Below are 27203 nucleotides of genomic sequence, written 5' to 3'. Positions count from 1 at the left end.
AGCACCAAAAGTCAGTACTTGGCCAGCCGGACTATGGTTCGTACGTCGGTTTGCTTGCGGCCAACAGTAACAGCCTGGTTGATCAGGCTCTGATCTACCACGAGGCCTGGTCACAGGCCGGGCCGCGGGGGCGTTGATCCCTGAAACCCTTTCTAGGTATACTCCAGGCATATATATAGGCTACAGCAAAGATAGCCCGGCACCACAGCTGGGCCCATAAACTCACATCTCATAGCCTCATTGCTCTATTAAAGTCTCGTAGGTCAATGTCAGATTTCGTTATGTATAAAACCTTTCCTTTGCAATGGATGGTGGCACGAAACATAGCTAGCTTGTTTCTATTGTATTTGCAGCACGACACTGTTGGATTCAGCTAGGCTAAAAAACAAAGCAGCCCTCCAGATGTGCCCGCATGAAGGACAGGTCTGGGGCGAGTGTGACGGCAGATAAGGTTGATCTAGGGTCTCCCGTCAACTCCAGAGACTGAGTCCATCTGTCGTGATTCTCTGCCTGTCTCATGAACGTAATTGACAGGTAGCTAATTCCATTCGTGCCTCACCGACGCTATCAGTGACAGCATCACCGACTTGACTACTGTGAACACCATCACCATCACCACTACCACCACCACCACACATGGTCACCACTGCTACCACCACCACACACGGTCACCACTGCTACCACCACCACACATGGTCACCACTGCTACCACCACCACACACGGTTGCCACTGCTACCACCACCACACATGGTCACCACTGCTACCAGCGCCATACACCGTCACCACTGCTACCACCACCATACACGGTCACCACTGCTACCACCACCATACACGGTCACCACTTCTACCACCACTACACACGGTTACCACTGCTGCCACCACCACACATGGTCACCACTGCTACCACACTACACACGGTCACCACTGCTACCACCACCACCACCACCACCACACACCGTCACCACTGCTGCCACCACCACACACGGTCACCACTGCTACTACCACCACACACGGTCACCACTGCTACCACCTTCGCCACAAACCACCACTGATACCACCACCACCACACACCATCAGTGTTGTGAGGTTTGGGGTTCGAATCGTGGTGCTGCGGTAATACACGACTGCTCTGCACTGGGTTTATTGGTATACAATGGGTCGTCTCGTCTGCCCTCTCCCATAATGTCCATACCTCTCGGCTTTTACATCTATACCCTGCGGCGAGCTGGGGCTTTCAACCGGAGGTCAGCGACAGTGATCCTAACATTCCGTCTATACCACTGATATTCTAAGTCGTGATACTGTAACGTCTATAACGCTGACACCCTCAGCTGTAACATTGTAACGGCTATACCACCGACATCCTAAGCCGTAACAGTGTAACGGGTATACCATCAGGAATGCTACCACCTGCACCACACACAGTCACCATTGCTGCCACCACCTCCCCATCTCCACTTCATCAGCAAAATATTGCTTATTAGTGGACCCCGGCAAAATGAAATGCAATGTTTCACATAAAAGACCACTTTGACAATGATATATGGATACCTGGATACAGTGTACCTAGATGTGACCCCAAAAATGAAAGGGTTTTGGTTTGTATGTCAGAGTCTTTCACTTGCACATTTTAAACCACAAATGATGAAGCTGACGATTTGACAGTAAAAACGTGAGAATTAGAATCTAGTTATTGTTTTCGTATGTACACTGCTCGACATAACTTCCCATCATAAGAACATAAGAACATAAGAAAGGAGGAACACTGCAGCAGGCCTGTTGGCCCATACTAGGCAGGTCCTTTACAATTCATCCCACTAACAAAAATTTGACCAATCCAATTTTCAATTCTACCCAAGAAATAAGCTCCGATGTGCAAGTCCCACTCAAATCCAACCCTTCCCACTCATGTACTTATCCAACCTAAATTTGAAACTACCCAAAGTCCTAGCCTCAATAACCCAACTAGGTAGACTGTTCCACTCATCTACTACCCTATTTCCAAACCAATACTTTCCTATGTCCTTTCTAAATCTAAACTTATCTAATTTAAATCCATTACTGCGGGTTCTCTCTTGGAGAGATATCCTCAAGACCTTGTTAATATCCCCTTTATTAATACCTATCTTCCACTTATACACTTCAATCAGGTCTCCCCTCATTCTTCGTCTAACAAGTGAATGTAACTTAAGAGTCTTCAATCTTTCTTCATAAGGAAGATTTCTAATGCTATGTATTAATTTAGTCATCCTACGCTGAATGTTTTCTAACGAATTTATGTCCATTCTGTAATATGGAGACCAGAATTGAGCTGCATAATCTAGGTGAGGCCTTACTAATGATGTATAAAGCTGCAGTATGACCTCTGGACTTCTGTTGCTTACACTTCTTGATATAAATCCCAGTAATCTATTTGCCTTATTTCGTATGCTTAGGCATTGCTGTCTTGGTTTAAGGTTGCTGCTTACCATGACCCCCAAGTCCTTTTCGCAATCTGTATGGCTAAGTTCTACATTATTTAACTTATAAGTGCTAGGGTTATGGACACTCCCGAGCTTCAGAACCTTGCATTTATCTACATTGAACTGCATCTGCCACTTTTCTGACCAAGAGTAGAGTTTGTCTAAATCCTCCTGAAGTTCCCTAACATCTACGTTTGAATCAATTATCCTACCTATCTTCGTGTTATCGGCGAATTTGCTCATATCACTAGTAATTCCTTCATCAAGATCATTGATATATATTATAAACAACAACGGGCCCAAGACTGATCCCTGTGGAACGCCACTTGTTACTGATCCCCACTCGGATTTAACCCCATTTATGGACACTCTCTGCTTCCTGTCTGTGAGCCATGATTTGATCCACGAGAGCACCCTTCCCCCAATGCCATGAGCTGCTACTTTCTTCAACAGTCTTTGGTGCGGAACTCTATCAAATGCCTTACTAAAATCTAAGTAAACAATATCAAATTCTTTATCGTGGTCAACAGCCTCAAAAGCTTTACTGAAGAAAGTTAATAAATTAGTTAGACAAGACCGGCCTCTTGTGAATCCATGCTGAGTATCATTAATCAAGCTATGCTTATCGAGATGGCTTCTTATAATCTCAGCTATAATTGACTCTAGCAACTTGCCTACAATTGAGGTCAGGCTTATTGGGCGGTAATTTGACGGTAACGACTTGTCCCCTGTTTTAAAAATAGGAATTACATTAGCCATCTTCCACATATCAGACACTACACCTGTTTGAAGAGATAAATTAAAAATATTAGTTAATGGTTCACAGACTTCCATTTTGCATTCCTTAAGAACCCTTGAAAAAACCTCATCAGGACCCGGTGACTTATTTTGCTTCAGTCGGTCTATCTGCTTCACAACCATTTCACTAGTGACTGTGATGTTACATAATTTATCTTCTTCTGATCCACTATAAAAATTAATTACCGGAATATTATTAGTGTCTTCCTGTGTAAAAACCGAGAGAAAATAATTATTTAAAATCGAGCACATTTCATTCTCTTTGTCAGTAAGATGCCCATAGTTATTTTTAAGGGGACTTATCTTATCTCTGACTTTTGTTCTATATACCTGGAAAAAACTTTTTGGGTTAGTTTTAGAATCCCTAGCAACTTTAATTTCATAGTCCCTTTTAGCTTTTCTTATCCCCTTTTTAATGTCCCTCTTAATGTCAATATACTGATTCATAAGGTGACCCTCGCCTCTTTTGATACGCCTATAAATTCCTTTCTTATGCCCTAGTAGATATTTCAGCCTATTATTCATCCATTTTGGGTCATTTCTATTTGATCTAATTTCCTTATAAGGGATAAACGTTCTTTGAGCAGCATGTATTGTGTTCAGAAAACTGTCATATTGATAGCTCTCTTCGTTACCCCAGTCAACAGATGATAAGTGTTCCCTAAGCCCATCGTAATCTGCTAAGCGAAAATCTGGGACTGTTACTGAGTTATCCCTACTATCATACTTCCATTCAATTCTAAATGTAATTGATTTGTGGTCGCTAGCACCCAGTTCCTCTGAAACTTCTAAATTATTAACAAGGGATTCATTGTTTGCCAGAACTAAGTCAAGCAGGTTATTTCCCCTTGTAGGTTCTGTCACAAACTGCTTCAAAAAACAATCCTGAACTACTTCTAAGAAGTCGTATGATTCTAAATTCCCAGTCAAGAAATTCCAATCAATATGACTAAAGTTAAAGTCTCCTAGAATTACTACATTATCGTGCCTTGTGGCCCTAACAATTTCCTCCCATAGTAGTCTCCCTTGGTCCCTATCTAAATTTGGGGGACGGTATATCACACCTAAAATTAATTTTTCATGCCCCTCTGAAAATTCTATCCAAACAGACTCTGTATGTGTTACTTCAGACTTAATACCCGTTTTTATGCAACAGTTCAAGCGATCTCGGACATACAATGCCACCCCACCCCCCTTCCCGATACTTCTATCTACTTGGAACAATTTAAAACCCTGAATGTGACATTCTGCAGGCATGTCCCGACTTTTTGAATTAAACCACGTCTCAGTAATGGCAAATACATCTATGTTACCTGCACTAGCAACTAGTCTCAACTCGTCCATCTTATTCCTAGCACTGCGACTATTTGTGTAATAAATTTTTAATGACCCTCCACTCTCTTTACCCTTCCTGCTCCTTTCTGTTATTCCACTAAACTTATTACTGTCCTTGTCAATTAGTGCCACTGGCTTTCCAATATCCACCTCATTTTGCCTATTACTAGTACTCATGTTACTACCCTGCGACTTCACAGTTTTCCCGCCAAAACCCATACCACTAACTATTCCTAGTTTAAAGACCTAACAGCTCCCTCCACTGCGTTGGCCAGTGCTCCCACCCCACACCTAGATAAGTGAACCCCATCCCTGGCATACATGTCATTTCTGCCATAGAAGAGGTCCCAGTTGTCAATGAATGTTACCGCATTTTCCTTACAGTACTTGTCCAGCCAGCAATTGACACCAATTGCTCTGGACAACCATTCATTTCCAACTCCTCTCCTTGGCAAAATGCCACATATGACAGGTTTCCCACCCTTCCTCCTAATTATCTCTATTGCTGACCTATACCTGCTAATCAGGTCCTCACTCCTACGTCTGCCAACATCGTTGCCTCCAGCACTGAGACAGATAATAGGATTGCTCCCATTACCTCTCATGATGTCATCCAGACGGCTAACAATATCCTTCATCCCAGCCCCAGGAAAACACACTCTCTGCCTCCTACTCCTATCCTTCAAACAGAATGCCCTATCCATGTACCTAATCTGGCTATCCCCAACAACAACAATGTTTTTACCTTCCTTGGCGTCGTCCGTAGTGATGCTCCGAGTAGTTGACTCACATTCGCCAGGTAGCATTACACCACTTGTAGAATTCGTCATGACGTTCTCGATGGTCTTCGTTGGGGTTTCTAGGGATGTCTCACTCACGTCTGCCAATGCTTCCTTGGTGCTCGTTGTGGCATTCCCAGTAGAACACTCACTTTAAAGATCAGCTGTCAAAAACTGAATACTATCGGGAAAGCCTCTCAACCCCAGACTTTAATATCTTATTGGTTGATGATTTCAGTTACCTGGAGGTTATTCCGGGGATCAACGCCCCCGCGGCCCGGTCCATGACCAGGCCTCCCGATGGATCAGGGCCTGATCAACTAGGCTGTTACTGCTGGCCGCACGCAGTCCAACGTACGAGCCACAGCCCGGCTGATCCGGCAGTTGAAGACATTTAAAATACAAGAATGTAATCAACACTGTAACAAGCGGTAATCCCACGAGACAGCTCAGGCGAACACTCACGCAAATGAACTGTCGAAACTCTAATAAATTCAAGGCTAGAAAATACCCTTGTCCTCATATTCATGAATAATGATCTGGTTCGATATATAAATGTGTAGTATATGGTAAACTCAGATTAACCTAACTGATGGTCAGACCTGTATGTACAAGAGTCCACAGCAACAAGACACAGTCGGGAGGATGTTCACACGAGATTCAACTTTAAGAACGGGAACATCAATTGAGATCAAGCAAATCGTGAATACCATAAACCCAGACCATTGTCTGTTGAGAATTACCTCTGTGGCACTAGAAGTATACATAAGGAATATACCCCTAAGGAAAAAATAGAGAGAGAGAGAGAGAGAGTCGCTCCCTTTACAGTTGGAAATGAAGAATCACAAAACTTTTTAATGGTGCTTAAACTATCTGAAGTGTGGGAGGAAACACTGGATAGAGAAATAAAAGATATTGAACCTCAGGTTGAGTGAATCAGGATTCAGGAGAGACAGAATGTGCTAAAAGCAATTAATGAAACAGAAAGAAGTCTAAAGGGGGACAATCCAAATGAATTCTTCGTGAACAAGATCTCCTAAATTTCAGACATAACCTAACCCCACTTAACTTCATATTGATCATGAACCTCAAGAAACCCGCTTAAAGTGCCTTAAGTATTATATGGAGAGGGAGCCTAAACTTGGGGATTATCCCACAGAAATTAAAAACAACAGATGTAGATTTACTCAATAAAGATGGCAGCAAAACAATAGCAAACAATAACTAAACAAACAATAGCTAAATAAGCGTCCCTCTGAACGACTTGATAAAATTTCTTACTCATTTCTGCAACTTTGTAAGCTCCTGATGATGTGTTGATTGCAACACGAAAGGCCTAGAGCTATTATTCAACTTCCCCTGGAAGGAATTCGCAAGAGCAGGCGAAATATACACAAATAAATAACAAAAAGGCACAATACCGTGACTGGAACGATACACAAATAACCCGCACATAAAAGAGAGAAGCTTACGACGACGTTTCGGTCCGACTTGGACCATTGACAAAGTCACACTAACAGAGGTGGAGCAGGACGGCTATATATAGGCAGGAAGAGGTGGAGGTAGTAGTAGTACAAGAATTGTATATAATACCGACGAGATGAAATTAAGACACATGCTCAACACCCGGGCATCCCCATCGTAGACGTTTCGCCATCCAGCCAGCCACTGGATGGCGAAACGTCCACAACAAAGACAACCAGACGCCGCACATGTATCTTAATTTCATCAGTAGTTGTAGTAGTAGTAGAAAAAGAAGAGGTAGTAGTAGTGGTAGTGGTAGAAGTGGGAAATAAGGATGACGAACCAGTCAAAAACAAAGGAAGGGGAGCACTGCAAGAGAGCTAGATGCCCACAGAGGGAGAGCTCGAATCTACGAACCTTGGAACAAGGTACGCAGTGCCTTGTGGTGTGGTGAGAATGGTAAGGCACTGTGTACCTTGTTCCAAGGTACGTAGGTTCGAATCTCCTTCAGCCAGAGATCAATGTTTATATATATATATATATATATATATATATATATATATATATTATATATATATATATATATATATATTATATATTATATATTATATACATACCTGTCTCCTAGCACGTCCGCTCCCTACACAAATTCTTTCACGTAACGCAACACAAGCGCAAACCCTGCACTCGCATACTTTAAAATTCTTCCATTCTTGCAAACTGCCTCATACTCACACGACATACACCTGCATATAAACATGTATGTTCACACACCCGTATAAATACTAACTGATACACACTCCTATCATTGCACACTCGTGTACACACACTGTACATTTTCCACCTCAGGATGTGTACCCATGTACACATCCTGAGATGGAATATGTACAGACAACCTTCACAGCTCGCATAAACTCAATCAAGCACTAAAATTATTGGGCGTGTTTGAAGTCCCTGGAACTGTAATCCTTAGAAATTAGGTGAGAAAGATGCATCATAATTTACACCCGGAAGATACTGGAGGGATTGGTCTCAAACCTGCACGTCAAAATTACTACTTATAAGCCCAGGACGGTGCATTATAATTTCGGTGAAAAGCAGGGAAACGATGAACACACCGAGAGAGGACTTAATAAGTGTTAAAGGACCAAGGCTCCTCATCGCCCTCCCTTCATACATAAGAATTACGAACAAACACCTGGCTGTCCTCAAGAGGGAATTCAACAAATTCCTCAAAAGGGTTTCTGATCAACCGGGTTGTGGTGCACACGTTAGACTGCGGCCGGCGGGCACTAACAGCTTGATCGATCAGACCAGCAACCAGGTCTGGTCTGGGACTTTGACGGTTGGTTATATATCCATCAACATTATGGAGCATCATTATTGTTCTCATATTTGTGTACACATCAGGTTCTTTCCCTACCCTGGCTGGCTGCCAGGGAAGTGCATCCGTTTCACGATTAGGGGAGGAGGATCGAGCCTCCACCACTCTAGCTGAATAACCCACACTGGCGGTGTAGCTTATATATATATATATATATATATATATATATATATATATATATATATATATATATATATATATATATATATATATATATATATATATATGCAAGACAAGCCACAGGGGGGTGGAAATCTTTAACTCAAGTACTTTCGCACTCTCAGTGCATCATCAGGAGCTATGCAAGGTTGCAACTGAAAGAGTGAGGGAGAAGTTTTTCTTTTTCTCAGAATAGCGAAGAGTGAGCCTGTCGTCTCCTGGTTCTCTTAGCATATGGCCAGCAGTCGGCGTCACCCCCACCACTGCCACCACAGCAGTCGGCGTCACACCCACCACTGCCACCACGTAAACAAGTGGTTTTAAAGCAAATGACATACTGCCACCAGCCGGGGATCGAATCCGAGTTATTTAGCCAGCGTCCTAGGAACCTTGTCCGCTACGTCACCATGCTTAAAATATTGGTGTCCAGACACTTGACATGCTGCTCCTAACGTGAGCACATTCTTAGCCATGGATAGCTACAGGAACAATTTCATTTTGCACACATCTACCACCACTACCACTGCGTACACCGCCACCACCACCACCACCACCACCACAAGTATTATCACCATCATCATCATGGTCACACACAAATGTACACAAGCCTGGTTCTCCCTGGCGGTGGTCAAGCCTGCAAGGTATCGTTATACGCCCATGTTTCTGTCAGCACTGACCTGCACGCCAACATGCCCGTACGTCCACATCTTACGTGACCGCGCGCCCACGCCCCCGCCCACCCGCCCGCACACCACGCTATCGCTCCCATCTTTTATAAGTTATTGACTTACTGTCTGTACTTAATCCTCCGAGTGCTGATGGTTCTTGATCCATGGTGCGTGATCCATCAGACTATTGGTGTAGACCATCTGTGGTTGCTCTCACTAACCAGATGAGAGAGAGGAAAGGGAGGAGCGTACAGGGGTTGGGATAGAACGTAGAAGTGTAAGAGAGAAGGCGTAGAGGGGAGGGAAGGAGTTAAATACAAAGAGAGGTGTAGAGGGGAAGAGAGGGGGCACAGAGGTTAAGAATAAGGGTGTAGAGGGGACGGGAAAGGAAGTTCATGGGACGGGAAGGGTGCATAGAGAGGAAAGGAGGGGAGTTCATGGAAGGGAAGGAGGCCATCCTAGGGAAGATGGTCCTGATAGGGGAGGGGGTCAAAGGAGGAGAGGGGGTCATGGTAGGGGATAATGTTAAGCTGCCCCATGAAAAACCATTTTTATTTGGTTTATCAGAATATCATCACTTGTGTGTGTGTGTGTGGGTGTGGGTGTGTGTGTGGGTGTGGGTGTGTGTGGGTGTGGGTGTGAACATAAGCATCAACTTTGCCACGCACTTTCCCCACACCCACAACCAGCACCCACGACAGTACCTGGAGGTTACCTGGAGGTTATTCCGGGGATCAACGCCCCCGCGGCCCGGTCCATGACCAGGCCTCCCGATGGATCAGGGCCTGATCAACTAGGCTGTTACTGCTGGCCGCACGCAGTCCAACGTACGAGCCACAGCCCGGCTGATCCGGCACTGACTTTAGGTATCTGTCCAGCTCTCTCTTGAAGGCAGCCAGGGGTTTATTGGCAATTCCCCTAATGCTTGATGGGAGGGTGTTGAACAGTTTTGGGCCCCGGACACTTATGGTGTTTTCTCTTAGTGTACCAATGGCGCCCCTACTTTTTATTGGAGGCATTTTGCATCGCCTGCCCAGTCTTTTACTTTCGTAGGGAGTGATTTGTGTGTGCAGATTTGGGACCATTCCTTCCAAGATTTTCCAAGTGTAGATTATGATATATCTCTCCCTCCTGCGCTCCAACGAGTACAAGTCAAGTGCTTCCAAGCCCGAGCCCACAGCCTACGCCCACCCCCATAGCCCAGCAGCCCAAGGCACAGTCTCTATGTAACGGAAGAAATCTGATCTAAACTAGAATATGTCTTGCTTAGTATTTCATGGTGTGGACAAAGAACAGTTTGTGTCAGACACTGGCGTCGTAGCAGCTGTGTCGTATATATAACCCTAATTTTTAAACGGGTGGACCGGTAAGCCAGTGGAAGGCCTCGGCCAGATAACCAAAAGCTCCAGCGGTGGGTCATCATATGACTTTTAAGACCCGCGCCAGGAAACACTTGTCCTGTTTCCTAACAAATCTTACCTTTGTCGTGTAGTGTAAGTGTTCAGTTCTTCGTCTGCCACCAGTGTCCAGGTCGTGTCTGTTCCTCCGTGTTACAACTGTTATCTGCAGTGTGAGTGTGTCTGTCTCGGGATCTACACGACCGTATTACCATACAGACGGATGTGCTGTCAGGAATGTGATATGATCTGTTGTCTGGTGAGAGTCAATATAACTTCACTTGAATTTTGTTTGTTGTTGAGATAGAGATATCTTAGTGTTTTTTTTTTTTTTCTTTTTTTTTTTACCTTTGAAGGGTGCCTTGTTGCTAGTGAAAGATATTTGAGTCAAGGAATTGGAGGGCCCCACCCCATTCCTCGGATCAAACCTTATTACCTCCTGTTCCCGAGGTGCTCTGTGACCCCCCTTAAGGGTAGTAGCTAAGGTCCCAGGAAAGAATATATTTCATATGTGTGTTTTTCACACAGGAGTAAATGATTGAGTGATGTAATGTTTTTGTGTACTTGATTAGTTGCTAAAAAATTCTGTAGTAGTTTCTTTAGCGGGAGAACTACACCAAACAATAGTCACTAAGATGGTCACCTGCGACAGTCACTAAGGTGGTCACCTACAGCAACAGTCACTAAGGTGGTCACCTACAGCAACAGTCACTAAGATGGTCACCTACAACAACAGTCACTAAGGTGGTCACCTACAACAACAGTCACTAAGGTGGTCACCTACAGCAACAGTCACTAAGGTGGTCACCTACAGCATCAGTCACTAAGATGGTCACCTACAACAACAGTCACTAAGATGGTCACCTACAGCAACAGTCACTAAGATGGTCACCTACAACAACAGTCACTAAGATGGTCACCTACAACAACAGTCACTAAGATGGTCACCTACAACAACAGTCACTAAGGTGGTCACCTACAACAACAGTCACTAAGGTGGTCACCTACAACAACAGTCACTAAGGTGGTCACCTACAGCAACAGTCACTAAGGTGCTCACCTACAGCAACAGTCACTAAGGTGCTCACCTACAGCAACAGTCACTAAGGTGCTCACCTACAGCAACAGTCACTAAGGTGGTCACCTACAACAACAGTCACTAAGATGGTCACCTACAACAACAGTCACTAAGATGGTCACCTACAACAACAGTCACTAAGGTGGTCACCTACAACAACAGTCACTAAGGTGGTCACCTACAACAACAGTCACTAAGGTGGTCACCTACAACAACACTCACTAAGGTGGTCACCTACACCAAACGTCACTAACGTGGGGTCAGGTTCTCGAATAATGAACAAGATTCATGTAGAACTAAAAGTCGTGTACCTCTCGGATTCACTTCAAGTTGTGGTGTACACTATTCAAGTTGTGGTGTACACTATTCAAGTTGTGGTGTACACTATTCAAGTTGTGGTGTACACTATTCAAGTTGTGGTGTACACTATTCAAGTTGTGGTGTACACTATTCAAGTTGTGGTGTACACAATTCAAGTTGTGGTGTACACCTGAATGACTCTCTTGTTGTTGATTTGCGTTAAACCCAGTTAATAAACCTACCTTTTAATTAAAACCTATCCCGACCATATTTTAACAAAGCTTATAAATAAAAAATAAAGAAAATTAAATATGTTCTTACTGAAGTGTTTCTAATTGAAAATAAACAGTATTTTTTTCTGCCTGAACGTAATCTATTCCACTCGTGGAAGGTACTGTACCATGTAAAAAGAAAAAAATTCTTGTTTGCGTTCCTCCCTCGACCAACGTCTGTTGTCAACCAGTGACTTACCAGCCACAGGTCGAATAGACAAACACCATTTATATGTTCAATGATCATGACTGTACATTGTTTGTTTTCTTTCTTCAGATGATGCATCGTGACTGCTGGTGAAAAGTGTGAAGACAGCGACACAGCAAATTTGAGAATCAGTTGCTCAAGTGAAATCTTCGGCCTTTATGGAAAAACCTGAATTCTTAGATAGCAGATAGAATACCAATTCAGGAATCAGCATGAGTTAAAGTTCAAGCGGTTAACAGTGCTAGTGTTAATGTGAAGATGGTATTGATTAGTGAGGGAAAGTATTTTGTGAAACGACGGCTTACGTGTTGAGGAGCAGCTAAGAAAACAGGGTATCTATTTCAACTGGTTCACTGACTGAAAGTGTATACTTGTAGTACCGAGGTACAGCATCACTCCAGATGCGGGTGTGAGGGAAGTCACCTGCAGGATGGACCCTCCGCTACTATTTCTCTTACTCTTCTGCGTGACTCTGGTCCCCGTCTCCTGTCTTCATACAGGTGAGAACTCCTAACTCATAAAATTTTCTAATAATTTTATAGTTATTTTATATTTATTACATTTTAATATGGGTGTATTTGAGAGGAGGTATCCCGGATGTTCAATAGCATCCGGTCAGATGCTACTTAACATTCCTCAGTATTAGCTACCCCGGAGAGCACCCATTTTTATTCTGCGTGTTTATTATCTGATCGCCTTCAGACCTGCTTTCAGGAATGTGATGTTACACACGCGCGCCCCTACGACCACATCTGTGATCTCCACGTTTACTCCCAGGCTTGTGATCTGCTATACATATCCACACCTACCTCCAGCCTAGGGATCAAAGACACATACAAAGACAAACAAACACACCTACTCTCAGACTTGTGATCTTCCTCTCACATATCCACACTTACGTACAGACTTGTGATTCACACCGACCACCAGACTTGTGATTCACACCGACCACCAGACTTGTGATTCACACCGACCACCAGACTTGTGATTCACACCGACCACCAGACTTGTGATTCACACCGACCACCAGACTTGTGATTCACACCGACCACCAGACTTGTGATTCACACCGACCACCAGACTTGTGATTCACAAGACGACCATACTTGTAATCTTTCAAACACTCATGCCCTGACCTGTGATTCACACCTACGATCACACTTGTGATCTGCCAAACACATCTATACTATAATGCCCAGATATTGATCTGTCACACACATCCGTACCTAACACCAGAACTGTGATCTCTCACACAAATTTCACATCCGATGTTGTTCCTGGTGTCGCTTCGCGTTTTGATCTCCGTACAAATCATGACTGACACTGATGCGCTGGAGCGAGGATAATTCCGCTAGAAACTCAATGCATCTATTTTCACATCGTAGTGAATATCAGTGTTTTTGTCCAGAACCAGACGGAAACGTATTCAAATGACCTGCCATAAGTTGTCATTCAAAATATTAACAAATTCGCTCAGCAGTTTACTTTGACAGTAGCATACAAAACTGAAGTGAAAGAATGTAGAACGAAGCAAAAATGGTACCAAAATAATAAGGTCTGCTTGCCCCCCACCCCCCTTCCACATGACAGCCGTTAAAGATATAAACTTAAGCACACAAAAATATAAATTTGAATTTGACTTGATGAACTACTATGACAAAATCACGGAGGCTGTGGAAGAAGGATACCTGAAGGATGCCTACTGGGGCCAACGCCTCCGTGGCCCCGATCCCAGACCAGGCATCATGGTGGATTACGGCCTGATCAGCCATTCTGGTACTGATGACCGCATGCCATCCAGCGTACGAACCATAGTCTGGAGGACCAGGAACCGAGCTGAGGAACACTTCCAGGTCTCTCTTGAAGACAGCCAGAGATTTCTTGGTAATTTCCTTCATGCATTAACATGTAGTCTACACGATGTCTCGAAAGCATTTGTTTTATCCTCGTAGCATCGTCTGAGGCCTACATGGCTATCATCCTGGCTGATGTGGAACTGTTGGTGCCATGTTCCGAGGTGCAGGATTAGCAATTGCCACCTGCAGGGCTTGAGTGGTAAACACTGCCACTTGCAATGATTCAGGTGTTGCTCGCTGCTACCTGCATCAATTCAGGTGTTGCCCGCTAAAACCTGCAACAATTCACATGTTGATCATTAACCCCCCTCCCCCCTACAGTGATTCAGGTGTTGCCCGCTGAAAATTTTAACGACACGGAGGTTGATGACCCAACAATGGTCTGGCCATCACCTCTGCTGCTCGGTCTCAGACCGAGGTTTCCACTCTCTAACCCACTGGTACTAGTGTGGTGCTCATCACCACCACCTACAAAGATTCAGGTGTTGCTCCCTGCCACCTGCAACGAGGCAGGGGTGACAATTACCACCTGTGAGTGGCAGCAACAGCTGCCACCTGTGACAACTAAGAAGTCGCTATATTGTATTCATGGTAGTCTGCATATTGTAAGCAGAAATATTTTCTTGGAGTTATATAGCGTAGAATTAAATTTAAAATATTTATAGAAAGAGTTTTTTGCATAGTTGGTGTTACGAAGGATTATGCTGCTTACAACACAATATATAATTAATGTATAGCGTATAACGTAACGTATGATAAGTGTTTAGTTTGTTGCCTGACACACGGTGTAGTGTATCTTTTGATATGTTGGGTGTGCTGTTGTGAGTTGACTAGATTGTGGATGAATGCGCCGGGTGTTGTGAGTTGATTATCTTATGGCCACTAGCATTAAAATATCACTGTCATCGTTATTCACAATGTAATTCACAATACTGAGACTTTACACAGTTAACTCGCACGTAGGAGACTTAAGCTTATGACGACGTTTTGGTCCGACCAGTAACTGGTCCAAGTCGGACCAAAGTCGGACCAAGTCGGACCAAGTCGGACTCAGACAACAAAGATAATCCCTCATCACTTAAAACCATACAGACCCCAAACATAATCTATCACCAGTCACTAAGATAATCCATAACCACCCACATCACAAACATAATCTATCACTATATAGACAAAGATAATTAATCACTACTAAGATCACTACAATAATTCATCACTCAGACTAAAAGCCTTCGACAAGTGCGACCATGGCGTGATAGTACACAAAATGAGTGAAGGAGGAATACCTGGAAGAAAGTCTCGGACTTCACTTCACAGAGTGAAGTGAAGTCCGAGACTTTCACAGTGAGAGGCTCTGTTCCTCAAGGTACAGTACTTGCCCCACATCTGTTTCTCATTCTTAGATCCGACATAGATGAAGATTTATTTCATTGCACCGTAACTTCCTTTGCTGATAACACCAGATTCTCTTGAGAGTAGCGTCCATCGAAGTCACAACGAATTTCAAATAATGGATTTTTGTCAAAATATTTTAATTTTAGTGTGTATGTCTGGGCCTGTCTGTCTGCCTGCCTGTGTCTGTCCGTCTGTTACTGTTACCGTCAGGCTCTAAATATTGCTGAGCTAGATAACGTATAATGAGTTTTCACTTGATCAAATATCTGAACTACTGGGAACGTTTGAAGTCCCTTCAACTATGTGCCTTGGAATGTAGGAGCGAAAGGTATCTTTGCCTTTCAGTGGTTCCCACTGAAAGGTTGTTGGCATGATCGACAATGGTATAAGTACCATGCGCAGTCCAGCTTATGCACAGCAGCCTGGCTGATCAGGAACTGATTTGAGGAATTTACCAAGTTCCCTTTTAAAGACAGCCAGAAATTTGTTGTTAATTCCCCTTATGCATGAAAAGACGAGGACCTCTTACACTTATCGAGTTGTTACTTTTATATGAAGCTTCTTGCTTTCATATGGAGTGATTTTGGTATGAAGGTTTAGGCCCGGTCCCTCCAGATCTTTCAGGAATAAATTATAATGCATTTCTCTCGTCTCTGTTCCAGAGAGTACATTTCAAGAAACTTCAAGTGTTCTCAGTTACTTTAGATGATTGACTTAATTTATACTGGGAATGCGGATCCTCTCGACGTTTTCTAGCACTGCCTTGAAGGAAGCCGGTAGTATACAAGAGAATTCCAGTTATGAGAGAACAAGTAACTTCAAGAATGTCATCACTGGCTCGGCATCTTTTGCTTTGAATGTTCTAGTTATCCAGCATATCATTCTCTCTATGGCAGTGATAACAACATGCTGTGAGCCTTGAATATGAGATCTGTCGTCAGTATCACTTCCAAGTCTCGCTCACTGAACTATCGCTCTCTGAATTATTCACGTTTGTCTTGAACTCAATTTCAGTCCTTATTTCCTCCATTCTACCATAGCAAGGCAATTGAAATTTATCCTCATTAAACTTCGAATTGTTGTCAGTGGCCCATTGAAAGACTTGATTTATATCTGCTGGCAGATCTGCTGTTTTCTTGACGGCGCCACTTTTACAGAAATGTTGGTATCACCTTTGAGAGTGGTGTCTATCGAGTATTCCAGTGGACCACTGAGAACATGATGTTCACTGAGGACAAATTTCAGTTGCTCTGCTATTGAATGGAGAAAATAAAGGCTGAAATAGCGCATTTCACATTCAAGGATCACAACTTTGCTGCTGTCTCTTCCACAAGGAGAATGATAGACTGGATAACTAGAACATTCAAAACAAGAGATACTCAACCATTTGCGATATTCTCCCACTCACTTGTTTCCTCCAGGCTGGAGTATTGCTCATAACTAACAGCCCACTTCAAGGCAGGAGAGACTGTAGAGCAAGAAGACGTACAGAGACGTACAGGCTCTGGTGGCCTGGTGGTTAACGCTCTCGCTTCACACAGTGAGGGCCTGGGTTCGATTCCCAGCCAGAGTAGAAACATTGGACGTGTTTCTTTCCACCTGTTGTCTATGTTCCCCATCAGTAAAATGGGTACCTGGGTGTTAGTCGACTGGTGTGGGTCGCATCCTGGGACACTGACCTAAGGAGGCCTGGTCACAGACCGGGCCGCGGGGGCGTTGACCCCCGGAACTCTCTCCAGATAAACTACCCTTAAAAATTCATGATTAATTTATAATTGAAAAATCCTGAAAAAAATGGTCCTGAATCTGCACACCGAAATCACTGTTAATAAAAGCAAGACTTAGGTGACGGTACACAGTACCTCCAGATACAAGCATACGGGAAATTTTCTGATTATCAGGGCTGTGGTGCATACGTTGGTCTGCCTGCGGCAAGCACTATCAGCATAGACGATCATATGAGCAATCAGACCTAATCTGGGACCGGATCGCGGGGGCAGTGGCGCCCTGGAAGCTTCCTAAAGTAAGCATAAGATAAATCACCACTCACAAGCAGCAGAGAGAATCAAGGCAGAGTCCATTAACTTCAATTCCATTAGACTTTACTATAAAAAAAAATATCTGAACACAGGAGAGGATACCCGACACTCTACATGGCAATTACGTCTTCGTAAATACTTAACAAAAGAAGTTCCTGAGAGTATATCTGTATTAAAGAGAAATAAATCTCCATTAAAATAATTTCACCCTGACATTAAGAGATAACAATTCTAAGCTTCCCTTCAGTTCTCTAACGCCGTACTGATCAACAAAGGTCGACGTGGAATGCCAGCGTTTGTTGTTCTTGCAGCGTAGCATAACAACCCATTTTTCTTTTTCAGAAGAACTCCACCCCTTGTGGGTTATGTAGCCCGACGATTGGTGTGTAGGTTCGATTCTCCGTTCACCAATTCTTGGCGCAGATCTTGGCTATCTCCTCTCCTCTCAGTGTTGTTTTTTCTTACGCTAAACACCATTTCAGACAAGCGACACTACTAAAGCTAAGTGAAAAATGAAGAATAAAATCACAGTACCGTCACTGTAAGAATTCACAAGTAACCTGTAAACTGTAGTTGAACTTTAGACGATGTTTTCATCCTTACGGAGCCATTATTACTAGTTAACGAGTGACTGGTGCTTTTAGTACACGATACTAACAATGAACTCGAGGCTTTCTGTTTAAGTGTTGTTGCTAAGGATTCAAATAACTTACGGACAAAAATAGGGAAGAGGAAAGTTGCAGAATTGGTTTTTATTTAGAACACTTTCGCTCTACGTAGAGGTTGATGGAGTTCTACGGAGAGCGAAACGTCGTTCTAACAAAAGTGATGCGTAACGTGTCTTTCTTCGCTTAGTGTTTAAAGAGATTTGAATATACTGTAAAGGGAGAGAGATTGCTGGTCAGCGTCTACCATCCTCCTCCCAGATACACATTTGGGCGGGTCCTCACAGCAGCAAAAGAGGCTAACAACCTCGGACACTAAATACAAACTACAGCGGCCAGTTGACGCTGACGCTCACGACAGGGAACACCTGCTGGGCTGTGTTCCCACACACTAACAACCCCTGACACACCAGGGCCACCGCCCTATACCTGGGACCCAGCCAACAATCTCGTGTTACCTGCTTCTGCTCTCTCTCTCTCTCTCTCTCTCTCTCTCTCTCTCTCTCTCTCTCTCTCTCTCTCTCTCTCTCTCTCTCTCTCTCTCTCTCTCTCTCTCAAGATCTGGTCGTTAACACCTGTTTGAAATTACTAGACATGCTGGATATTCAAACTTACCATGCAGGATGTTCAAAGTTATCAGACATGCTTCATGTTCAAGCAGCTGGAACTTATCACCATTGAACGTCATGTTGTCCACTGCCCACTGGAAAACACTGCTTATATTTTCCTGTAATTTTTCAGTGTCTTCTACCGAAGTGACTTTCATGATTATTTTAGTGTCATCTACAAATTATACAAAACTGTGACAGGTGTTTTTATCTGTCTACTGTGAGGATGAGAAACAGCAGAGGTGCCAGGACAGCGCCTTGGGGAACTGAGCTTTTTACCCCGCTGATGCTGTATTTTGCTCCGTTTATTACTATTTTTTGTGTTGTGTGTGTTACAAACAAGAAAATTCATCTGTCTGCCTTCCCTGTATTGCATATGGCACACATTTTGTGTGCAACACAATAAGTGTTAGGGGCCTAAGATTGTTCAGCTGCCTGCCAACATACATAAGGGAGATTACCAATAGACCCTTGGCTATCTACAAGAAGGCGCTGGACAGGCAAATAAAGTCAGTACCCGATCAGCCGAGCTGTGGTAATTACGTCGGTTTATTTGCGGCCAGCAGTAACATGCTGGTTGATCAAACCCTTATCCACCACGAGGCCTGGTCTCAGACCGGGTCGCGGTGGCGCTGACCCCCGAAACCCTCTCCAGGCATGATCACCCCATGATCACATCTGTCAGACACCTTTGCAGCATCAATGTATATCACATCTGCATCTCGATTTTCTTCCAACGCCTTTGTAATTCTGTCATAGTGGTTTAGCAGCTGTGACAGGCATGATCGTCTTGCTCTAAAACCATACTGGTTTGGGTTATGCCGATTGTGCTGGTCCATGAAATTTGTAATTTGACTTCTCATCATTCTTTCGAAGATTTTTATGTAGGAAGTTAGGACTAATGGTCTGTAATTTTTAGCTAGTGCTCTACTACCTCCTTTATGTAAAGGAGCTGTGTCTACACTATTTAAGGCCTCCGGTATTTCATCTAGATCTAAGCTCTTTCTCCAAAGGATACTGAGGGTTCTTGCTAGTGGTACTTTGCACTTTTTTTGTAAATAGGACATTCCATGAATTTGGACCATGTACTGAGTGGGCATGGTTTCAATTTCTTCGAAATATGTGGAATTGGTAGGGATGTCAGTTTGTCTACAAGGCCTCGTGATGGAGTGAATGGTGTCAATTATTGTATTGCTGAACACCGACTCATACTGTTGTTTTAAAATTTGGTTCATGTCTTATTTATCGTTGGTATACGAGTTTCCTGTCATTAATGGTCCGATTTTACAAGTAGAGTTCTTAGCCTGGTTTTTGCATATGAATAAAAATATTTTATTTTTTCCTTGCAATATCCTGATTGGCCTTTTGTTTCCTCTGTGCTTCTTCTGTTTGGTGTGACATCCTGAGTTTTTGCTCTAAATCGATGATCTCTCGACTATACTAGCTTTCCTACGTCACGACATGTTTATATTTTTAAGCAGTTCAGTAACTCCTTTTCTTTTGTCTCTCTCGTTACACACACACACACACACACACACACACAAACATATATATATATATATATATATATATATATATATATATATATATATATATATATAAATATATATAAAATGTCGTGCCGAATATGTAAAACTTGCGATCTTGGCTTAAATAGCAACGCTCATCTTGCCATATAAGACAAACTAAAATTTGTGTATGCAGTAATTTCGCAAAAATCATTCTGAACATAACGAAAGAAAAATATTTCATTGTGTTTATTATTAAATTATTGTAATCGTATCTGAAATATATTTAGCTGGATTAGGCTAAATTAAATTGCGCTTGTTATAATGTTAATGCAAAATTATAAATTTTTGCGTTAACATTAATAAAAAAAATATATCTTTAAACGTATAAAAGAAAATTTTAGAAAAGACTTAATATTAAATGAGTTGTTGCTAATTGACCAGTTTTACCGATTAGGCACGACATATATATGTATATATATATATATATATATATATATATATATATATATATATATATATATATATATATATATATATCTATGTCGTGCCGAATAGGCAGAACTTGCCATCTTGGCTTAAATAGCAACGCTCATCTTGCCATATAGGACAAGTGACACTTTGTGTATGCAATAATTTCGCCAAAATCATTCTGAACCTAACAAAAAAAAAATATATATTTCACTGTGTTTGTTTAGTATTAAATTATTGTAAACAAATCTAAAATATATTTAGTTGGGTTAGGCTAAAATAAATTGCGCTTGTTATAATAAGGTTAGGTAAGTTTTCTAAGTTCCTTTTAGTGCAAAATTTAAAATTTTTACGTTAACATTAATGAAAAAAATATATCTTTATACGTATAAGAGAAAATTTCGGAAAGGACTTAATTTTAAATGAGTTCTTGCTAATTGACCAGTTTTACATATTCGGCACGACATATATATATATATATATATATATATATATATATATATATATATATATATATATATTTATATATTATATATGCATATTATATATATATATATATATATATATATATATATATATATATATATATATATATATATATATATATATATATATATATATATATATATATATATATATATATATATATATATATATATATATATATATATATATATATATATTAATAGGTCATATAACGGCTATGGAACTGGAAGTAATCATGTTTTATCCTAGGAAATGTACATTAACTTTAATTCATTGGATCAAGAGCACTTTGAAGCATCTCATCCCCTGAAGACTTCCAACTCCCTGACATTTCTCTGCTGTCTGTTTGTCTTTGGCTACACTAATTGTGGGTGTGCAACTCTCATTAGCAGCCACAAGAGAAGCAACGACTACTGGTGTTTAATTAAGCCGGTGAGCGGCGGTGGTTTCTTTAATGTCAGATCAAGTCTGACAAGACGTGTCTGTGTGACAAGATGTTCCAGAGACATACTTCACAGTGTCATCTTCATAAATTCCTCTTATATAAGCTATGTGACATTGATAAAAGGGTAACAGTTACTCTTCTGTATTATTTATTATTATTATTATTATTATTATTATTATTATTATTATTATTATTACTGTTATTATCATGAGGTCCACTTCAAGTGCAAATGTGGGTATCCTTAGTTTCCTAGAGTTTATCAAATGTTTTCGGGGGTATACTTTTATATACCAGGGGCAGGTTTCGAGAGTTTTCTTACTCCCGCAGCGTAACTGTTGGCCAAGCTTGTCTGGTGCTTTCCTGATCAACTAGGTTGCTGCTGTTGACAGTCCGCTGGCCTATCCTGCTTGTTCTGACTCATGACGAATGTATGGATGCTGGTCCCGACAGCATCACTGATATCTTCTGAGCCAACAGATGTTGGTACATTGTTTTCTTATTTTGCTCACAGCACCCCTTTCTTTCATTGTGTTTATTTTAAATTTGCTTCCACAGCTCTTTTTCCATTACGTTACCATCATACTGGGTAGGTTTGGGACCAGGCCCTCGAGTATCTTCCATATATGTGTGTAACCATGTAACTCGCTGCTCCAGAGAGTACATCTTCAGTCCTTTTGGGCGTTACCAGTAGTCTAAATGTTTAATTTCCTCTATGCAGGCTGTAAACGATCTCTGTATTAGTACCAGCGCTGATATATCCCCTGCCCTGACAGGAGCTGTCAACACAGAACAGTAATTCAAATCGACAGAGCAAAAGCAATTTGAATTACGTGACCAGTCGCAATATTTCTCTTGTCTTGAATGTTTACGTTATCCTTTCTAAAATTTGTCTAGCCTTCACATTTGCCTTATTGCGTTTTCTAAATGACAGGTCAGCTAATATCATTACACACAGGTCTTTCAAATATTCTTTCGCTCTATCTGGCGGCCATCCCGTTTTGTATATCGTGTTCCTTTTTGATTTCGCCATTTTCTACATTTCTAAGCAACTGGAACTTGTCACCATTGAATATCATGTTATTTTTGTACTTCTAACTGGAAGACTTAGATTTTATCCTCTCACTTTTCCTCAGTGTCTTCTGAGGATATTTTCATGCTTATTTTTGTGTCATATGCAAATGATGAAAAAAAAAAAACTTTTATGAGTACTTTTATCTATATTGATTTTGTTTTTTATTATTACTTTTTATTTTCCATTTGTTAGAAAATTGAATACCCATCTGCCTACATTTCCCATTTTACTAAATGACCTCATTTTTATGTGCTGTCACTTCATGATCGCATTTATCAAAATCCTTCGCAAAATCTGTGAAGACCTCGTCTGTATTTTAAGTTTCTTCCAAGACCTCCCAAATCCCGTCATAATGGTTCAACAGCGTTGACGAGCATAATCTTACTGCTTCAAATTCATGTTGGTTTGGATTGTGTAGATTACGCTTTTCAATCCAAATTATAATTTGAAGTCTCATCACCCTTTCGAAGACTGATAATATGTGATGTTAGCGCTACTGGTCTCTAATTTCTTTTTCCACCACTCTGCTGCCTCTTTTGTGAAGAGGAGCTGTCTGCCCTTAGTAAGTCTCTTGGTATTTCACCTGCATTTTATACTTCTCCAGAGATTACCTACTGCCTGTACTGGTGGGATTTTACACTTCCATATAAATAACTCAATAATCCGGCCCGGGAACAGCATGTGTTTAGATTATTTCTGTTTCGAATTCCTATCTGGAGAGAGGGTTTCGGGGGTCAACGCCCCCGCGGTTCGGTCTGTGACCAGGCCTTGCAGTTAGTTCTTATGACAGATACATGATTTGAAATGATATTGTTAATGAAAAGTGTAGGTGAGATTTTGCCACTTTAATCTCTAAATGGTGATTATTATTTTACATTGTTGCAATATTTTACCTTGATGATGGTAATGGGCTCTTGATTTGAAGGCCTGGAATTATTCAACCTTCCTTGGGTCGAATCTGAATGTCTCCTATTCCTCAGGGGTTATGTAACCCCTTGATCAAAACAATTCCGAACGGTATCAGTCTTATAACTGCCGAGTCATCCTCCGAACTGGATTCAATATTTTTTGGATTAGGCTGTGTAGGTGCAGTTTTTTTTTGGTATCTGTGAAATAACTCCAGAATGTCTCATCTAGTAGGCTTCAAACTTTTGGTGTTGAGGTGTTTTCCTCAACGGAAATTTTGCCTTGAATTTAGGATGTGAAAGTTATGATGTGCCAGCTTTATTAAAGAAATTTAACTAGGAAATAAGTGGAAAATGTCTCTTCTGGTCAGAAATAAGTCACAGTGTTTGACTCTATTAAGTCAGACACTGTTAAATCAGCATAATGTACTTTTATGTTCACGTAACGTCTGTGTACCTTAAGACTGTTGTTAAAAAATAGTATATTACATATCCAAAGTTTAAATAAAACTTGCACAATTACTTACATATTAAACGCTAGTCAGTCTTAAGATAAGATAAGATAAGATTTCGTTCGGATTTTTAACCCCGGAGGGTTAGCCACCCAGGATAACCCAAGAAAGTCAGTGCGTAATCGAGGACTGTCTAACTTATTTCCATTGGGGTCCTTAATCTTGTCCCCCAGGATGCGACCCACACCAGTCGACTAACACCCAGGTACCTATTTGCTGCTAGGTGAACAGGACAACAGGTGTAAGGAAACGTGTCGAAATGTTTCCACCCGCCGGGAATCGAACCCGGGCCCTCCGTATGTGAAGCGGGAGCTTTAGCCACCAGCCCACCGGGCCACCATGATGTCAGCTTGTGTAGATTCCAATTTTCATCGAAGAAATTGAGAAATTTTAAATACTGCTTTTCATGAGAGATTTTCTGAGTGCCTCATCCAGTTGGCTTCAACTTGATAATGCAACATATAAACGGCTTCAAACTTAATGTACTTGTATATTTTAAGATATTAGTCTCTCTTAGATAACAAGAGAATGACACTTCAGTTTGGCACCAAAGATAGTGATTGTTAATGGAAGGTTTGAATAAGTTTTGGGCTGCTTATGTCCTAAATTGTCATTTTTATTGAAGAAATTTAATAGTTTCCGTGTGGTAACTTCTAAATACATCTGATTCGCTTCAAATGTTCAAAACTAATATTTAACTACATTAGATACTTATGCGACTTGTGCCTATCAGAAAAGGCATTCTCCAGTAACTGATCTAAATCCAACAATTCCAAGTTTTTTTAACATTGTCAATACAGTTTCAATTTTACACTAACACAGTTTGAATTCATTGAGCAATACCTACCCTTGTAGCCAACGAATTGGGTTTAATGTTTTGAAGCGATCAAAAGAGGTTTTCTTTAGTTACTGAATGTAAATTAATATGTATTTAATTAAATTGGCAAATTTGGATTTATATAGCTTAAGGACAATGCAAACATAGAGTCCGGGAAAACACGCAATGACCTAAAATTTAAAGCCGGACAGAGGAGGCTTTCTGTGGTTATCACGCCGATTCCAACTATTGCAAGTTTTTAAGTATTTAAGTATATTGACAAATTTTCCCGCTCACTAACTAAACTTAATACGTACTGTCGTGTTTTATGCATCAGCTGTTAAATATTGAGGCCATTCAGCAGAGGTAGACTTAGATATATTTAACGTGATTTAACGGGAAAATTTCTTGCAGATAAAGGCAGGAACACTTGATTCAAGGCAAGAGACAGTGTCTCCGGATAATTAATAATATCATGCCTCTCACAGACGATATAAAGGCGGGCCATTAACTCGTTAGAACGATTTTTAAAGCCTTTCTATTTTAAGGAAGATATCGACGCATACTCACCTAGACTTTAATTTTAGTATCCGCTATCGTCGAGGTAAGAAGTTCAGTTTTTAGAACGTTTAAAGTCAAGTATCCGAGGGTCACTTGAACGTTAATGTTGTTCTTCTGTGTTCACTCACCATAGTGAATTAATGTTGTTCTTACGAAAGTTTGCTAATTAACCAATTGTCATGTAGCGATGGTCTCGAACCCATTCCAAAAATCTAGCAATGGCTTACTCAGTTTTTTGCCAGAGGGCGCCTGCACATGGCAGTACCTGCATGTAACTCACACTATTACTGTACACTAGGGTTAAAAATTTAAAGCCAGTAAGTAAGAATCATTCGCCAGGTATGAACGAAATAAATAGGAAACTTTGAAAGAAAAAAAACATTCAGGCAACCACTTATCAGTTCCCTTCGGGGATACCTGGAGTATACGTGGAGAGGACTTCGGGGGGTCAATGCCCCCGCGGCTCGGTCTGAAACCAGACACATTTTCTAACACTTCACTAATCTGGCGATATTAAAACTGTTGTTACGTTTTTCTTAGCATTATAATTCGAATGTCCGTTTCTAGTGTTCTACAAACACGGACCCTGAACACACCCCTTACCCCTTAAATCACGGACTGATATATCTCCAGTCAAGAGTTGCTCGGTGAGCACACTAAAAGAATACCCAATAAGTGTACAGGGGCCAAGACTCTTCAACACGCTCGCTTCATGCTTAAGGGGAAATACCCGCAGGTCCCTCGCTGTCTTCAAGAGGAAATTTGATCATTTCCACGAGTCTGTTTCTGAGCAGCAGAGCTATGGTGCATTCACTAATTTGCTTGCAGCCAGCATCAACAGCCTGAGCGATCAGGCCAGCAACCGGGAGGACTTGTCTGAGACCGAGCCACAGGGGTGATGACACCTGAAACCCTCTACTGATAACCTACTGAAATATGCTAACAGCGACTTAGATAATGTTTAAAGAATAATAATTGCCTCTATTAATTCATTGCAAATGCTAAAAGCGCTGAGAGCGCTTAAAAACCTACTGTTGTCTCTGGAGCATAGACACCTGAGATTATAAATCATAAAACGTGCCTGAAAAACGCTGAAATTGCTCGGTCTAACCACCGGGAGATTTAGGCACAAGGAAGGCAGTCCCCAGGGAGATGGTAATGGGGAAAGGCAACCCTCCTGGGAGTTGGACACGGGGAAGGCAGCCCCCTAAGAGAAAATCGGGAAAGCAACCCCCCTGGGAGTTAGACAAGGGGAAGGCAGACCTGCGAGTGGTTGGCATGAAGAAAGTAAAATGTGTGAAGTAATCTTATGAATCTTGTGCAGAGGAAAACACGCCCATTAGAAGACAAAGAGGGAGAGGGGTTAAGGACAGGTGTGTCCGATGATCTTCAAGAGCGGACATACGAGTGCTTGTAAACGTGTCAGCAACGGAAGTACCTTTGTCTAGGACCACCAATCTGCTTGTGGCGGTGGAACCTGACAACTCCCACCTACAGCACAGCGACGTTACTGAACCCACTGAAACACACTAAGAACGTAAAACTAAATTTACAGTTA

The 27203-nt window shown here is 41.7% G+C and overlaps 1 protein-coding gene across 1 annotated transcript in view; it reads left to right on the top strand.

The window, feature by feature from the left end:
- Nucleotides 1-27203, top strand: part of LOC128686402 (discoidin domain-containing receptor 2) — a 72413-nt gene that overhangs the window by 24453 nt on the left and 20757 nt on the right. The window contains exon 2 of the mRNA XM_053773307.2: nucleotides 12375-12805. Within this exon, the coding sequence (XP_053629282.1) occupies nucleotides 12736-12805 (70 nt within the window). The 5' untranslated portion in view covers nucleotides 12375-12735. The remainder of the gene's footprint in view (nucleotides 1-12374; nucleotides 12806-27203) is intronic.

This window comes from Cherax quadricarinatus, chromosome 17 (assembly GCF_038502225.1).
Source record: "Cherax quadricarinatus isolate ZL_2023a chromosome 17, ASM3850222v1, whole genome shotgun sequence".
NCBI classification, from domain to species: Eukaryota; Metazoa; Arthropoda; class Malacostraca; order Decapoda; family Parastacidae; genus Cherax; species Cherax quadricarinatus.
This window is presented reverse-complemented; position numbering and strand designations above follow the sequence as displayed.